This window comes from Parasteatoda tepidariorum, chromosome 4 (genome assembly GCF_043381705.1).
Source record: "Parasteatoda tepidariorum isolate YZ-2023 chromosome 4, CAS_Ptep_4.0, whole genome shotgun sequence".
NCBI classification, from domain to species: Eukaryota; Metazoa; Arthropoda; class Arachnida; order Araneae; family Theridiidae; genus Parasteatoda; species Parasteatoda tepidariorum.
This window is the reverse complement of record NC_092207.1, coordinates 52064396-52082976: the sequence shown is the minus strand read 5'-3', so window position 1 is coordinate 52082976 and position 18581 is coordinate 52064396. Positions and strand designations below refer to the sequence as shown.

The window sequence follows — 18581 nt, the reverse complement described above, 5'->3', positions numbered from 1 at the left end:
TGGCTAAATTTTTCCAAACAGCTTTTTTTTATAGTTGTGTTTATTTGTTTTCTTTTTCGTTTAAATGTTTTCGTGATATGTTTTCATTTTGTGTTTATTAGATGATTGTAAATTGCATTACAACGCAGCTTTAAAATTTTTTTAGTAGGTAATTCTATTTTTGATTTTTTATAAAATCAAAAAACGTTTTTGTCCAATAAAGCCAAAAGGTTTATAATTAATCTTTAAAAAAAAAATTTTTTTTTGCAATTTTTATGAATACAGACTTGATCTTTACTGTCAAAAATATTAAGAATGTATATATATATTTTTTTCCTTCTAAGTTTCACTTTCTTTTTTAGAAACTCAATTCTGAGAAATGTATCTTTTTTAAAGATTAACCCCATATGTAATAAAGAAACTGGTTCTAAATTTAATAAAATAAATAATTTAATTTTACTGTGAAATTTAATGTAAAATTTGAAGAAAACTTTTAATATTTTTTGCACGTAAAAATATTTGAAAGTTTATTAATTGGAAACAAATTACATTACCTTAAATGGGAACAAATTACATTACAATGTTACATCACAACATTAGGTTCAAAATAAGATTCAGGCCTTTTTAATTTAAAAAGGAATCATAAATATTTCATTACAAAGAGTAAATAAAAGATTTTATCTCCATAAGTTGGTATTGCTTTTTAGGAGTTGTTAATAAAAATAATGATCAGTTTTTTCCATTTGGTGTATCATGTCACTACATTATGTCACCTAGATAATATAAAATATTGATAAAAAGTGTTTCATTACAGATAAAAATGAAAATGAGATAATTTTGGCATATCACTAGTGTTCCTTTAAAACTTAGAACAGAGACATTCTATTTATTTTGTCAAATAAAGCTACAATTTTCTCTTGATATTTTCCAATTACGGTAAGCAAGCAATATCTGTTTTCTTTTCTTTCTTTTTCTTCTTCCACCTTGAGAAGACTGCAATTAAAAGTTAAAGCCGTTAGCAAAATTTTTCCGATGTTTACATTTAAAAAAATAATGTTGATAATAAATTAGACTTATATTTGTTGCTTTATTTTCAGTCTTAGTTCTCAATAATTTTCAATAATTTACTTTGTATTCTTCTTACCGTTATTTTACTTTTTAATCAAAATTCGAACTAAGCAAGGTGTAACAAAGGAGAAACTCTTGAATTAAGAGTTGTCAATTTGTACTATGCGTAAGGCAAAAATATAATATTTATAATAATACTCAGTTTAATTAGTAGAGCGATTCCATCATATCATACGCATTAAATTGCGTACTAAAAATGTATATTACTCAGTTATAAAAAACTCAAGTTATTTAAATATTATTCTGTAGAAGTAAGTCTTGGCGTTATCCATACAATTTTTTACACATTGTTATTTTTTTCTACACTCTTATTTTTATTAACTTTAAAAAATTACTAAAAAAATAAAAACTGGTTGTTCCGCACGAACACATTGTACTTCGTCCGTAAAAGACAACTCTTAATTTTTTTTAAAAAAACAAGCAAATTTTAAACGTATTAAAGTTGATAAAAATTGAAGTAAATGTAAATGACAACAAGTGTCATTTTGCCAAAATTAATAAAACTGCTCAATTTTTTTTTTTTAATCGTAATGATCCAATAGTAGCGTAATTCTTTCATTAAAGCAAAATGTTATATTTTTTTGCTTCAGTGGCAGGGAATGAATTAAAACAATTTTCTCTACCTCTTTAAAAAGCAATCCTATTTTGAAGTGTTATTTTATTACCTTCCTTCCGAAGACAGCATATACGATATTTACAACGCCCATAATTTCTTCCACACTAAATTAGGCTTAATTTTTATTCTTCTTATTTTTTATCCAGAAAATATTTTTCCAACAACAAAAACAGACCGTTTAAAATCGTTTAATTTTGCGGAAGCTTTGTTAATTTTGCTGGAATTGAAACACCTTAGGTGTGTGTAGAAATTTTTATTAGCGAAAACTAGTATGTTAACCATATCGATTACATTAAAATGCGATTAAAAATGCAATTTTAAAATTTTTAGTTTTATGCAAGCATCTTGGCTTTACATTTACAAATAATTTAATTTAGAAAACCAGGCACGTTTATCTTTATTTTCAAAAATATATCTAATTAATTTTAAATGATCCTAATATATTTAGATAATAAATGTTTTCTTAAAAAACAGTTTATAATTTTATTCCATTTTTTATTCCTGCATTAAACTTCAGAAAATGAACTTACATCATATCATATCATATGAAATCAATCACACTTAATCATATATACTACCCTACAATAATGGAAGAGACAATTTGAGTTTTTGCCATTTTTCTCAAAGAGTACTTAAAGGATTATTTTATAACTTTAGAGATGTTTATTTCAGGCAATTTTTCATATTTAGCAATAAGATTTAAAGCTTTCCGAGATTTGGAAGACCGACGATAAATTACGAAAGAAAACAAGTATTTTTGAGCACCCTATGCTAAAAAATTATGCAATAAGCTTGTAACTTGTGTCGATTACTTTAGTTGTTATTTTTAATAACCGCATGAAATTTCCTAAACCTAGAGTATACATAGATATTGAATTTTTTTTAAGAACTATTTTTTTCCCTGAAGTTTTTTGCTATAACTTTATAAATGTTCGATAGAATCAAACAAATTTTTTGTTGCTGTTGTTGTTGTAGTTGTAGTTCATTTACGTCGCACTAGAGCTGCACAATGGGCTATTGGCGACGGTCTGGGAAACATCCCTGAGGATGATCCGAAGACATGTCATCACAATTTTGATCCTCTGCAAAGGGGATGGCACCCCCGCTTCGGTAGCCCAACGACCTGCACGCGAAGTCGAGCACTTTGCGGTAGCACAGTTTAACGAGGACCAATACCGCACACCCTTAGTCCCTACGCAGACTGATCCAAGTGGTCACCCACCCGCACACTGACCGCAGCCAGGGATGCTTGACTTCGGTGATCTGCTGGGAACCGTGTCTCAACGCAATTTTTTTTTTTTTTTTAATTTTAAATAATTAATTTTGTAACAAATTTTTTGAAGCAATTTAAAATTAATTACAAAATTATTTATTTAAAATTTTAAAAAAAATTTTAAAAAGTGCGCAAGATATAAGTTTTAAAGGTAGTTTTTTTATACCGAGAAAAAAAAATTTAATTTTTTCTTTATTTCGTAATTTTTTCTTTATTTCGTGTTTCGCAACTAATCAAAAAAGTTTGATTTTGGATATCTTAAAAATTTTAAAAGTTTCAAGGAATTTTCTAAGTAGTTTTTGTACTTTTTAAAAGAAAGTTCAAAATGATCAGGGATTTACCACAAATTTTATTTTCTATCATACGACAAAATTAATAACAAATGAACTTTACAATCCGGAAACCAGAATGTGATGGTATAAGGGAAAAAAAACATGCGGAAGAAAACATACTTCTATGGGTGATCCCCCACAACACCGGTCTCACTTTTAAAAAATCTTGTTTAGTACAAAATGAAATTTCAGGAAAACCTCTGATCATTTTGAGCTTCTTTTTCAAAAGCAGAAAAACGACTTCGAAAATCACGTGAAATTTTTTAAATTTTTAAGATTCAAATCTAACTTTTTTCATTAGTTGCGAAGTACAATTACAAAATAAAGAAAAAAATTAATTTTTTCCGCGCATGCGCAGCTATGAAAAGAACAAACTTAAAAAAAAGCTTGTATCTTGCGCAGTTTTTGACGAACTTTTTTAAAATTTTGAATAAATAATTTGCGATAAATAAATTTGAAATTGCTCCAAAAATTTTGCTTGATTTCATTGAATATTTTTTAAGTTATAGCAAAAAACGTAAAGCAAAAAAAAGAAAAAAAAATTAGTTTTTTTTATAAAAAAGTCTATATCTCCATAAATATTTACTCTAGGCTTGCGAAATCTTATGCGGTTATTAAAAATAAGAACTTAAGTAATCGGTGCAAGTTACAAGCTTATTGCTTGATTTTCTAGCGTAGGGTGCTCAAAAATACTTGTTTTCGTTCGTAATTTATTGTTGGTCTCCCAAACTTCTGAAAGCTTTAAAACTTAATGCTAAGTATGAAAAATCGCATGAACTAAACATCTCTTAAGTTACAAAATAATCCTTTATTTCTTAAGAAATTTAGAAAAATGTCAAAAACTCCAAGTGTCTATTCCATTATTGTATACCATATTGTATTTATATATGACACTAAATATGTTATGATGTCTTTAACAATGAGAATCAAAAATTAAGCAGTTAAAGGAAAATAAAAAAATTTTTGAACGACAATTTTTGAATAAGCTTTATAAACAATAATTATACGTTTCAAAATTCAAATATTAAAAAAAAAAGAAGAAAAAAAAGAAAAAAAATTACATGGTTGAATCTAGAGATCTTACGGAAAGTAAGTAATACAGTTGAGAAACATCTTCGCTGACCTTTCTGATTTGCAGTCAACTTCATTTTTTGTTGTAGAAAAAATGCTCTAAAATATACTTCATTAATATTTTAAGAAATTTCTACTGTAATATTTAAAAAAAATATAGTAGTCACTCTCTCATTTTACTAATTCTAAATGCTTACAATGAGCACATTTTAGTTCTTTCAAAATAAAAATAAAAATCATAAGTTAATGATTTGAAATAAACAATTCATTTTATACTAATTATATCTACTAATCTGTAGAATTTGGTACTAAAAGAAAAAAAACTTAGAATGGTTTAATTTTCGGATCTTATTACAAGTTTAAGAAAGAGTTTCTCGTACAACCAAGCCTATAATTTCGAAAGTGTTAATTTTATCAGTAAAAGAAAAAAAGTATTTTAAACATCAGATTTTTTTTTCTCGTGAAATATTAATTAATCTTAGACAATGAGAAAGATATGAATAACTCTTTATCAATTTACCGCTTTCAAAAACAATTTTTAAATGTTACATACAGTTAGTTTTTCATTTTTTCTGCATTTTCTCTCATCAAATTTTAGGAATATCTCACGATTTTTTAATTTAATTTATTTAAAAGCATTTCAAAAACACAATGGAAACTTTTAAAACATACCCTAAACCAGGGTTTCTTAACCTGTGGTTCATGAACCACTTAGGGGTCCATGGGTCATATTTTGGGGGTCCGCCAACTGCTCCTAATTTTCAAAACGTTTGGATCAATAATATTTAAATAACATTGATCTTTTTTTCTGAAAGGTGAAAATACATAGGTACATATTTGAAACTAGGTGATCGAGATACCCCAAATTCAGTGCTGATTGCACACAGCCCTCTAATATCCCTGTCATATTTTTAACATCCTCCACTAACCGGCTTTCAGTTTGCACCATCAGAGGCAATCCCCCGATGACGTCCGCTCCGCTGTGCTATTTTTTATCACCCCCAATCAGGCTTCGTACATTTGACACCTTATCCAGGTTACTAGATCTAGAATTTTTTACTAAGAAGAAAGCCCAATTTTTGAAATCTGGAACATTAACCAAACTAGGATTTGGTATTCCACAAAAACCTGTGGTTGAGGCGTCTCTCAAAGTTGCAAATCGTATTGCCAAAAGCAAGAAACCGCATACTAATGGAGAGACGTTAATTAAGCCATGTGCGCTGAAAATGGTTGAATTAGTTTGTGAACTGGAACAGAGAAAAAAACTTGAAGCTATTCCATTGTCAATTGATGTGATACATTCAAGAATAGTTGAAATTTCTTGCAATATCTTGAAACAGATCATCGATGAATTGATACTATCAAAGAGGAATTCTTATTTGGTGAGTCTCTTTTGCAAATTACAAAGGCAGTTGATGCTGTAGCAATGTTAATTGTTTTCTTTACCAAACACGACATTGACTGGAAAGAAAAAATTCATTTACTTTGTACAGATGGAGCACCTGCTATGCTTGGCAATAAATCTGGTTTTGCCCTGTTGGTACAAAAAGAGTCTCCTAGTGTTCTTGTTACTCATTGTTTTTTACATAGACATGCACAGACTACAAAAACTCTTCCAACCTGCTTAAAAGAAGTATTATCACTAGTTATTAAAACTGTGAATTTATTTAGAAGTAGAGTTCTTAATCATCGTCTTTTTAAAACACTGTGTCAAGAAATGGACGCAGAACATGAGGTACTTCCGCACCACATGGAAGGGCACTGGCTGTCACGAGGGCAGGTTTTGAAACGAATTTACATGTTGAAACAGAAGTATCACTTTTTCTAGAAGAAAAAGATAACCCGCTCTTCGAATATTTAAGAAAAAAAAAGATTTTACATATAAATTGGCTTACCTGGCAGATATTTTTAACCACATGAACAATATAAGTATTTTAATTCAAGGGCCAGATATCACCATCATGGATGCAACTGAGAGATTACAAGCATTCTTATTGAAAGTGCCACTTCGAAAAAATAGAATTCAAAATGAGAACTATGCAAACTTTCAAATATTGGACTAAATGAATCTGAATGAGCTTACTGAAAATGAATCTCGGTAGATAATTTGTTACTGAATAGCTTGAAAAATGAAATCTGTGAACACCTTGAAGTACTTCAAGTTTCATTTAAAAAATATTTGAATTTGGATGAGATAAATATAAAAGATGACTTGTGGATTTGTAATTCTTTTCTTTGTGACTGTATCGATAATATGAACCTTGTCAAGGATGAGCTTATTGATCTTAGAACAAAGTCCTTACTAAAAATGGATTAAATTACATTAATTAAAAAAACTTAAAAACACTTGGAAAAGTAGCAACAGCCTTCACATTAAAAATTTTTGTTTTAAAATTTTTTGTATATTATTATAATAATAAAATTAAATCTTTTCTAACGATTGATTTTTTTTGTAATTATTTTTTTCACAGGGGGGTGGTCCGAGACATCTTAAAATTTTTTAAAAGGGGTCCATTGTGCCAAAAAGGTTAAGAAACACTGCCCTAAACTAAAGCTACAAATTTAAAGATTTCAGAGCATCATCTAATGTAGGAATTAATAACGTCGTCTTATGGATCCTATTCTGCGAATGATGTTATTTCATCCTTATCTGCCATCCTAAAAATTCGAAATTCCATATTTTTTTTAAAAAAGATTTTGCAATGAAATTAAAGATATGTTGCTTTTTGTTTTGTTTCTTCGGTGGTCGACCTATACATTCAACATATTAGAAATTTTTCATAATTTTGTAAATTTTGTGAATTTTAAATTATCAAAACTATGAGAGAAAATTTCTTTTACCGCAAAAAAACATTAGGGTTGGCCATGGCTCACCTAGCTTATAGGCTCACACCATGCCCTCGCCTCTGAATGCATCACCGCATGAATTTCAGGTATCTTACGAAATATATGTTTGAATCATTTACATGATGGTCAAAACCATTTCAAACTACTCTTTTGGAATCAAGTATTGAAACATTAATTCCTTGCCAGTGGAATATATTTGAGAAAAACTTGTCAAAATGAAAGAGATTTTTTTTCTTTTTTGTTATTATCATCAAAATGTCAGAAATATATCTTTTATTAAACAAAATTTTAAACGAAATAACAATTGTAATCATTGTTTTCACATGTATGGGAAATGTTAATAGATTATAGTAATTTTTGTCTATATTGCAGCAAAATAAATCAAACGACATAATTTTCAAGAATTCCATGTCCTTCAGGATCCTTTAAAGTTTCGACAAATTCCAAAAAATCGAAATTGACGAACGTTACCCAGAAAAATTTCAAAACAGGCATCGCCATCTATTGGGAAAATGGTAAATGAAATATATGCATTGGACAAACATACGCCTACAATAAGCCATAAATATTAGTGCGCAATTGGACAAACTTAGCTCAGGTCCGGGCTTCATGGAATTAAAGCACCGATCTTTGTCTTGACCGAACTCACTCAGGTCGGGCATTTTAAAATTGGCGCATTTTCGTTTTCCAAACTCATTTTGGGCGTCAAAAGCAAAGGGTTAATTTAGAAAAATTCTTTCTCAAAATGGTTCAAAGTTAGCAGCTATACCGTAGAGTGCGGGTGCAAGCCATGCATGGAAATGGTTAACGTTTAAATAATAGCGAAAGTATAAAAATAATTTGAAAAGATATTTGTTTCTATTGATCTAGATCTATTCTTTTATTCTAGATCTACCTATTTTTAGATCTATCTATTTCTATATCTATTCTTTTAGTTACACTATTATTATTATAACTATTCACACGAGCAAAATCTAAATATTATTACTTTTTTTTAAACTTAAATTTAATGCATAAAATTAAAATTATTTCGTATGATTAATCTTCTTCCAATTTTCAATCTCAATTAGATTAAGCTTATAAAATTGGTAGATTTGAATTTAATTTTTAAAATAATTAAAAAAATTAAGTTTCGAAGAAAATGCTTATTATTATTATGTACATCGTGAGATTTATCAAGTATCTCAATATACCAATGCTTAAGGTATATACCAATAAATAACACAATTAGAGAGATTTAGCATAGCAATTGTCTTTTGTCATCAGTAATTTCAGTAATGTCATCAGTTTTCGCTCATGGCTGTTGAAGCTCAAATAGCGACAGTGAGAAAACTTAATGCCATGCGAAATTTCTATTATTCTCTTCCAACTAAGCAATATTTCAAGCTTCATCTGACTTCTGAATTAAAAGTTCCTTAAAAGGCTTTAAACCTGTTGAGATAAGGACTAATAACTTAAAACATATTAAAATATAAAGTTAATTTTTGTTCAAAATCTAGTCAAAATACAAGTTAGTTTGTAACTGAAGTTACCCGGTTAAGGCCAAAGAGTTCGTTATAATTCAGGGAAGGCGATGAAACTTGGTGTATACTTTATATGAACTATAGGAGCATGGAACCAGTTATTAACACCGGGTAAAAAAGAACGCGAGTAAAAAATAAATAAATAAAATAAATAAATAAACTTTATTTCGTCCGGCAAACATTCAATATTGATTCATGTTAAAACGCGTTATAGAGAGTTCAATTGCAACGTGAAAAGGTTTCTAGATCTATGCAGGGCCGGATTTACGTATAAGCTAAATAAGCTGTCGCTTGGGGCCCCGATATGGCAAGGGCCCCCAGATCCAACTTTTTCCTTCTTTTTTTAAAGTTTTATTCGGAGCTGGAGCCTTCTGAAGACTAAAATACATTTTTTTTCTCTTTTACATTGGCGAACGCTTTTAAAAATCTAATAGAAGTGTTTACAAATAAAAAATAATTGTTACTCTTCACTTTTCTAACCAAAAGAGCAATAAAAAAGCCTTTTGACTGATGAAAATATCCTGTAGCTTTCGTAGCTACCAGCGATGGGAGTAGTCCATGGATCCTAAAAAGCAGTACTCTAGACTCCATGGAGTAGTCAAATAGCTGCCTCAATTTTACACTGTGCGAAATGTTTTCAGCTTCTTTAAATTGCTGTGGGCTCTTTTGACCTTCTCCACAGAAACACCCTTTTGTCTGATTTCTGGGCAAAAAATTTCTAGGGCTGTGAGAGAATCTTGTTTAGGGTCATTCTGTTTCGAGATTTCCGTTGTGTCTCATTGTCGTTAAAGAGCTTCTCGTTTACTTTTAAATTTTCTTTTTTACAAAATATATTTTTTCCAATTTATTATAAAAGCTTTTTTTCCTTTTAATTATCCTAAATGTTCCAACTAGCTTAATTGTTTAATTTATTTAATTATTGTAATTGATTTTAATTTGTTATTTTCCAAATTAATTGTACATGAATCCGTGAACTCCTTTCTTTCTTTATTTAAATGGTGGGCCACTATTCAATTCCCTCTTTGACAGGCCTATCTGCCAAAATTCTTGATTTGGTTTATTTTGGATGAAATTGAGATAACAGATGTGGTTTTACTTTAATTTTACTTACTGCTAATAGACAGAAGCAACATGTGATATTGCTTGATAGAGCATTGAAATCAAGTGATCATCAGCTAAACAAATGTTTAAATATATATGTAAAAAATATTGTTCAAACCTCCTGTCTGACCAAATTTTCCATGTATCNTCAGAATTTCAAGAAAAAAAAACTCTGTTAAACATATAATGGTTCTTCTAACATGCCAAATCTTTACTCGGTGCTTAAAATGTGCTTATGATGTTCTTAAAATGAGTTTCTGTTTTTTTCCTCGTTCAAAAAATATGTGCAATAATAGAAAGGCTCTACATTATAGTCCCATCACAACCAATATATTTAACAATCAAGCAATATTATCAAATTTTTAATAATATAATGTTAATATTCAGCAATAAAAATTTGGTGTATAGAAATAGAATTGAACTTAAAAGGGTCCCATCATTTTCAGTAGCTTAGGGCCCCGCCAAGCTTAAATCCGGCCCTGGATCTATGGCAGCAAAGTCGTTCTGTTCTTTTTACTACACCACACCTTTTTTCGAATTTAGTAATTACCTATAACAGTTCTCTTTTCAGCATTGCACAAAGCGTTTTTTATGCATTAAGATACTGCACGAACTTTTGCAAATAGAGAACGAAATTATATAATCTTGATATCCACAAATTCGAAGTTCCTTAAGAAGTCGAAGAATACTGTGTCTATTACGCGCTTAATTAGAATTAACTTAAAACAATCGTACATTATGACTTATTTATAAAAAAATTTTTTTTTAGAAGGAATATGGCAGCAAATAAGACGAAATCTATACCTGAGAAAAATGAAGAAAATACATTTATAGACAGCACGGATGGCATTATTACAAGCAAACAAGATGAGTCCCTAGTGTTAATGGCAGCGCCTTCCAGGTACATCATACATATCTAAATACAACAAGCAAAACACGTAACAAAACCACTCTCTTCACTGATTTTTAATATTTTAATAATGGGGAATTGCTATCCTCTCCCCGACTCAAATAACTAAGTTCTACGTAGTCGAGTTCGTATACTGACAAGAAAGGTTAGGTATCCTAAGCGTCACTCGTCTGTCGAGCAAAATTAATGCTTCTGCTCCTTTTAAGCATTTTTAATTAAAGCACCTTTTGCTGATACAACTGTATGAGTTGAGAAAGAGATTTTTATCTTTTCGTGATTAATTAGTTTTTAATTTAATTAATTTAAACTTTTGCTGATTAATTTTTAATACATTATTTTCATTAAAACTATTGTTTAATTTGTATTCATTTTCTACGATCTTTTCATGTCTTTTACTCATTTAAAGAATTCTATGTACTTTGCAGCTTCATGTATGACAAAACTTTTTTAAAATTTTTAAAACGAAGTATATAAACACATACACAAGACAGAGAGATTAATTATATGTAATAATTAATAGTATTCATAAAGACTACAAATTTTTTCACTTGTAGAAAAAAATGATGACATTATAAACTAAAGACATTGTTTCTAGATTTGACCAATCTATGTACTGAAGTATTAAAGTAATAAAATAAAAAAAAAATTTATTCAAATTTCTAGAAAAAGATTTCTAAGAGATACTGAGTCTGAAGTTTTGCCACAGGTTTCTACCAATAGTCAAGTCCAAGGACAAACTGACAGGTAATTATATTAAATTACGACATTTCATATTGGTCTACTAATCCTGTTATTAAGGAAACATAAGAGGTTGTGGGAGACAGTTGTTATCCACAATGTCAACCTTCATCTATGGAAAGGTACACCGTCATAGAATCGAGTTAACATGTCTTATATACTAGTGAATTGGAGTTGTAATTTTGTAGTGGTAGACACACTACAAGGTTTCACAAAATAGTTTTCTTTTCTTTTTTTTTATAATATAGTTACCAAGTTAATAACGTTGGACAATCTTAGCTTAAATGCTACATTTGCTCTAATTTATGTTTCAACTTATATTAGAGTAAATGTAGCGGTATATATAACTAGGAACTATAACAATAAATAGTAGTCAGAGTATCAATTAACAGTAGTTTACGAATCCTGAAATAAATACATCAATGTTTATATATATTACTAAAAACAATTTCTACTTTGATACAACGTAATTTAAAAACTATTGAACACGTTAATAACATTTTGATATTATAATGTTTTCTAAGTACCGGAAATATGTAAAATTTCATATTGCTTCATTCGTTTAGTTATTGAGTTAAGAAAGAAGCACGCTTGGAAATTTTTATTGAAACAATGACGGTCATGACGTCAATAAATTTTTTTAAATTAAGGGAAATGAAAAACAAGGAAGAAAACGTTGGCGTAGAAGAATCGTTATAAAATTTCTAGGTCATCTCAACCATAGAGGGAAGAAAAGATCACAAATAAAAGTCATGAAAATGGACAACGAGCATAACTCATGGATTGCATGTTTCAGTACATGATCTGATTATTTTTAGATCAAAAGTTATTTAAGTATTTGTTAGCATTTTTCTTATCTATAGTACGAACAGTAAGAACGTTTGCAAATTTATTAATTGTCAACTGTTTATACTTTTAGAACCGATATGGCAACCAAGGAAGAAGAAATGAATAAAGATCTTGAAAAGAGGACAGAAAAAGTATCAGGTGATAGCGATGGTGTTATTAAAGCCGAACAACTTCAACCCAGACTTCTAAAAGCTGCCCCATCGAGGTATAATATTGTTTTGTTTGTTAATAATACACTGTGTTAATAATAAATACACTCAAAGTTTATAACAATTTTTTTTCGAAAAGGATAATGCAGCTAATTTTATTCAATTTGATTTATGCATACTTTTGAAACTACTAAAAGTCGTTGCAATCTCAACAACCTAACAAAAAAAAGAATTTTAAGACAGTTATTGATGCAACAATAAAACATTTTTCACGTTCCTAAATTAATTTTTAGAGTTTTTTTCCCCTTTTCTTTTGCTGGCATTAACAAACCTGCTAATTTACATTTTTAAAAAGTCAAGGTTCTGCCAAAAAAAGTTCGATCCTGTAAGGTTTCATAGCTGAAAAAAAATTACAAACCGCTGATTTAGACAAATGACCTTTAGTTTTCTGATGCATTTTTCTTCACGGTGAATTAAATTAGACCAATTTTGAGACGACAAGTCTCATGGTTTTGTGTACAAAAAACACTATCTTTGACTCGTAACAATTTACGCAACTGATATGGCTATCTACTCAAGAGAGCTTTAGGCTTCATATTTTTTTTGCTGTATTGTGGTTATGTAAACAAGTGAGGGTGTTGTTTATGTATTTTTTACGGTGAATCGAATGAAATGAATTAAAGTCGATAGGCTAAAAAAAGTGTAAATAAGTACAAGTCAAAAATGGAACTTTTTATGCATATTTATTTTTGCCTTTTTTGAACTATTAATCATTTTAACTCGTGCTTTTCATTCGATTTAGCGCGAAAAAAATATTTCATATGTCTAGAGTAATTTTAGATGCGTAAATAGGTATAAGTCTAACGTTTTATTTTTTGTACATAAAATTATTACAACTCCAAAATTATTGATAAAATCGTCCATAATTTAGTCTTATTCGCAGCAATATATATATATATATATATATAATAATAGTTANCTTAATTGTTTCTAAGGGGTGACCTCAAATATGCTAATTAATAAGCGCAAACGATATTTTAAGTTACAAAATCAGACACAAAACGTACTTTCTTTTCGACGGATTTCAGAAAATTTTAAGCAAATTAAAAATTTTTTGCATACAATTATAAAATTCATTTAAGTCAAAGATATTTTTATGCAAAACAACTTTTAGTGAATATTTGCTGTTTTTTTTACTAGTTTATTTTATAATATTTAAAAAAAATTTTGAACTGTAAGGTATACAATTTTTTACATAATTTTAAAGAATGTATTTTTGCATGGCAAAATTGGTCGAATAGTTCCGAAGAAATTGAATGTTAAAAATACGACTTTTTCAAAAACCATTCGACCGATTACGCTATTTTTTGCCATTTTAAATGTAAAAAATTGTGTACCTTACAATTCAATTTTTTTCGACTACTATTAAATAAAATAATAAATATGTAATTAAGTTATATTTTGTATGAAATTATCTCTGGATAATCGAATTTCATAAATGTGTGTAAAATAAGTTTTAATTTGCTTAAAAAATTTTCGAGATAGGGCGAAATACGAAAAATTAACATAAAGGGGTCCAAACATTTAACCATTTCTCCCAGATTACGACTACCCCTTGTTTTGCTGATCAAAAATCCGCATCCATCGAAGAAAAAAAAAAGGAATGTTTATTCAGAGAAAGTACTTCTTTTGTCTGATTTCGTAACTTAAAATATCGTTTGCACTATTAAATTAGCATAAAAGTCACCCCCTCGAATAATTAAGATTGAGTTCTAGAACGCGAAGACCGGATCATTAGATCTAAAGGGTGGTCCATTTTTTTTTTTTTTGCACACTGTACATTATACAAAAGAATTTCAAGTCTTCATTTTAAAAATAGCACCACAATTCATACCAAGCTTACCATAGAATAGTATCGAATGAGAGCAAAAGAAAAAGACTACCAGCAACTATTTAAAAAAGCTTTCCATTGATTTTGCTTAATTACTTACAGCAAAGCAAAAAACGACTAACACATATATATATAATACTCAAGAAGCAGTACCTCATTTGTCTAGATAGCAGTGCAAAAAGATAAAATAAGTACAAGTTAGTAAAAAAACTGTTCTTTACGGGGGGCAAAGTAGTCCTAAAAATACAAATTATCATTACATTATTGATAATCTAAATGTTTTACGATTCGCTTTTATTTTGCTCACCCTGATTATAAAATAAAAATCATTGCAACTTTTGAACTATTAAACTTTTTTGTTTGGTCTCATTTCATTCAGCGTGGAAAGATACTTCGAAAATTACTTATCTAGATAGCAGTATATAACGCTGAAATTCAGCATATGAAGTCATGCAACATTTTTACCACTTACTAAGAGGATAATACTTAAAAGTTTGTCATTTGATATAGTTATTCTTTCTTTTAGAAGTCGGGTTTGTACGATTTTTGAGCTAATATCTTTACTATACCGTTGTTTAAGGCAACCAACTTAAGTTTTTTTCTTTATTAAATAAAGGCCAGAGACTCAAACTGCATTTGAAAACGTGTTTATAAACTATTGATAAAGAAAGCTAGTGAAATATTCTCGTTTTATTTATCGGTTTATACCTTACAAAGTAGAATGAAAATATCTACATCTCATTATTATATTTTCGATGTATTAATAGTTACGAGAGTTTAAATAAATCCAGAAACAGAATTTGTGTCAGAATAGAATGAAATAAATACGTAACATGCCTCTTTGATCAACGGAAAAATAAAATAAAAATGATATATGCCTTGACCCACAAGTAAATATTGATATTTTATAATATATGCATAATAAAAATATAATAAAATGATATATTCTCCATTTTAATTGGATTTTCTAGAAAGAGGTTTGGAATGCCGGAACAGAAACCGAAATCTGAATTGCCACAAGCAGACAACGATCAGAAAAAATCAGCTCACGAGAGACCTTAGATATGTCAAGGAAAAATTCAACACACCTCAAGCTTTGACAAAAATATTCTTTAAACAACTTAATGCTTTTTAAAATTTATTTTATCATTATTTTTTTTTGTATTATTTATTGCGATGAAATGTCACTCGAAATAAAAAATAAATGGGAAAAACTTAAATAATTACTAGAAATGTATCTATTGGTAATTTAAATAGGGGTGATCCTCCTCCTAGCATGAGGCCCTGCTTAATTAGTTTTGCAATAGTTTCTAACTGAGAAAAATATAAATTGCAGCAATAAGAATGACATAAAGAACCTAACTGTTTGTGAGTTAGTTAAAATGAAAACAAGCTAAATTCATATTAAAGGTAGGAGTACGTTTTAACAAATTGAGATTTTATGTAATTGGCATTAACAATATCATAAATATTTAAAATTTGTAGTACATAGATAAAATCTTGAAGATTTATAACTGTTTCTAAGGCGTCTTATTCTTTTTAATGGACGGGACTGCGCGGAGTCATAGAGTTTATTTGGTCGACGAATTTCTGGTAAATGAAAACATTTGTTGGATGGATTGGCCAGCCAGGTCTCCAGACCTCATCCATGTCTGAGATTTTCCGGAGAGGGCAGTAGTGCTTAATAAGTGGGAACAATTTCTTCAAGACTTTCTAAAATGTTCTATTTCCAATATGAAATCACATTACAAGACCTGCATATTTGAAATAGAGGGACCACAAATTATTATTTTTTATTTGATACTGCAACCACTGTTTGATACCATTTTACTTCATTGACTGCTACGTTAAATCATGCGAGCATATTACAACTGAATGGCTATTTTATTTGTATTATGCCAACCAATGCTCTTACCGAATTCCATTACAATCTGTCCAGTAGATAATTGAGCAAATCTAAAAATTTTCTCAAAGGTGAGAATTCTTATATTCTGTTAATGCCTCTGAACTACAAATTTCACAATTGTGTAAGTAAGGAATTTTTATAAAATTTCAGGATATGTTTATGCTATATATCTTGAAAGAAATAGCCCGTAGATTCATAAATTTTATTTCACCTAGAATAATACTTTTTTATCTACTTATTTACTATGTTTTTTTTCTTTTCCTTCTTACTTCGATGTTTCTTATGCATTGTATAAGATGTAAAGTGCGCAAAATCGAAAACGGACCACCCTGAATAACTTTTGATGGTAGTGATCGACCTTAACGTTCTAGGACAGGGATGGCGAACCAATGGCACGCGTGCCATTTATGGCACGTTATTCAATATTTTGGGCACGTCACCGATCACAAAGTTCACTATGAAGCATATTAACGATTAAATTAAAATTAAATTAACAAGCTAACAATAAATAACTAGCAAAGAAAAATTAACAGTTCTGCTTAAACTAACATCTTATATCCCTAATATAAGTTACTTGTCATCTAATCTGCAACAATGGAAGTCACACTGATGTCACTTAAAGTTGAACTACGCTTATAACTGAGACATTGCAAAATGTACTTTTTTTTCCTCAGTAAAAAAAGAGTTTTGAGTTGATAGNTAATCACAATTTTTTACAAAGTCAGACACAAAAACGTACTTTCTCTGAATGAACATACTTTCTTTTCGACGGATTTCAGAAAATTTTAAGCAGATTAAAAAAAAATTGCATACAATTATAAAATTCATTTAGTCAAAGATGCAAAACAACTTTTAGTGAATATTGGCTGTTTTTTATTAGTTTATTTTATAATAGTTAAAAACAATTTTGAACTGTAAGGTGCACAATTTTTACATAATTTTAAAGAATGTACTTCTGCATGGCAAAATTGGAGCAAAATCGGTCTAATAGTTCCGAAGAAATCGAATGTTAAAAATACGACTTTTTCAGAAACTATTCGACCGATTCCGCTATTTTTTGCCGTTTAAAATAATGCAAAAAATTGTGTACCTTACAATTCAATTTTTTCGACTACTAATAAATAAAATAATAAATATGTACTTAAAGTTATATTTTGTATGGAATTATCTCTGTATAAACGAATTTTATAATTGTGTGTAAAATAAGTTTTAATTCGCTTAAAAAATTTTCGAGATAGGGCGAAATACGAAAAATTAACATTAAGGAGTCCAAACATTGGACTATTTCTCCCAGATTGCGACTACCCCATATGTTGTGCTGATCAGAAATCCGAATTCATCCAAGAAAAAAAAAAGGAATGTTTATTCAGAGAAAGTACTTTTTTTGTGTCTGATTTCATAACTTAAAATATCGTTTGCACTAATAAATTAGCATAAAGGTCACCCCCTCGATCGAACCATTAAGATTGAGTTCTACAGGGGTGATTGTGAGCCCAAATTCCGGAAAACTTCTCGAGTTAAAAGAAAAAAAAAACCAGTTTAAATTGAAAAAAATTTAAGCAAGGTTTTTTCTGTTTCTCAATATTTCTTGGTTTACTTAAAATAAATTTAAAACTTTACATATACCTATAATGACCTAGAGAAGTAATTAAAATTTAAAAATATGTCTTTCTTTCCTGAGTTTATGATTATAATAACTATTTACTGATAAAAAATTAATATTAATCTTGAATATAAGCTTATAAAGTATCTGGCTCTCCCTTACAAACAAATAAACTGTGCTTTTCAGTTCCACCTTTGAGAATTTGATTTTCGGAAACTTCTGCGATCAATGAGTTTTTGAAACGTTTGGACCTTCGATCTCCGGATCACTGTTAGCGAAAAATCCGGAGCACAAGCTGGTTCTAGAACACGAAGACCCGATCATTAGATCTCAAGTTATAAAGGGTGGTCCGTTTTTTATTTTGCACATTATACAAAAGAATTTCACATGTCTTCATTTTAAAAATAGTTCCACAATTCATACCAAGCTTACCATAGAATAGTATCGAATGAGAGCAAAAGAAAAAGCTTTAGATTGATTTTGCTTAATTACTTACAGCAAAGCAAAAAACGACTAACACATCATTATTTAAGATGACTTATCCTTGCAACCATACTGACTGCTCGCACTAAAATCTGATGTTAGGGGAATTTGAGTCTTGCCTGATAGGACAGTAAATCCCAAAATAGAATATTTGTAATCATGCAAATTTCAATAGTTTTGAA

General features: G+C 29.1%; 1 protein-coding gene across 1 annotated transcript; it reads left to right on the top strand.

Moving 5' to 3' along the window:
- Positions 1 to 795: 795 nt before the first annotated feature.
- On the top strand, positions 796 to 15630 carry LOC107455961 (uncharacterized). Its single transcript, XM_016073694.3, has 5 exons — positions 796 to 915; positions 10640 to 10771; positions 11444 to 11524; positions 12438 to 12572; positions 15379 to 15630. The coding sequence occupies exons 2-5, from the start codon at positions 10647 to 10649 to the stop codon at positions 15467 to 15469; spliced, it is 432 nt and encodes a 143-aa protein (XP_015929180.2). The 5' UTR covers positions 796 to 915; positions 10640 to 10646; the 3' UTR covers positions 15470 to 15630.
- Positions 15631 to 18581: the final 2951 nt, after the last annotated feature.

Bases quoted from the DNA above. Each gene is read 5' to 3' on its own strand.
- LOC107455961 (XM_016073694.3), top strand. From the start codon at position 10,647: ATGGCAGCAAATAAGACGAAATCTATACCTGAGAAAAATGAAGAAAAT. The intron at 10,772-11,443 runs GTACATCATACA...TCAAATTTCTAG, and splicing joins TTAATGGCAGCGCCTTCCAG to AAAAAGATTTCTAAGAGATA. The intron at 11,525-12,437 runs GTAATTATATTA...TTATACTTTTAG, and splicing joins GTCCAAGGACAAACTGACAG to AACCGATATGGCAACCAAGG.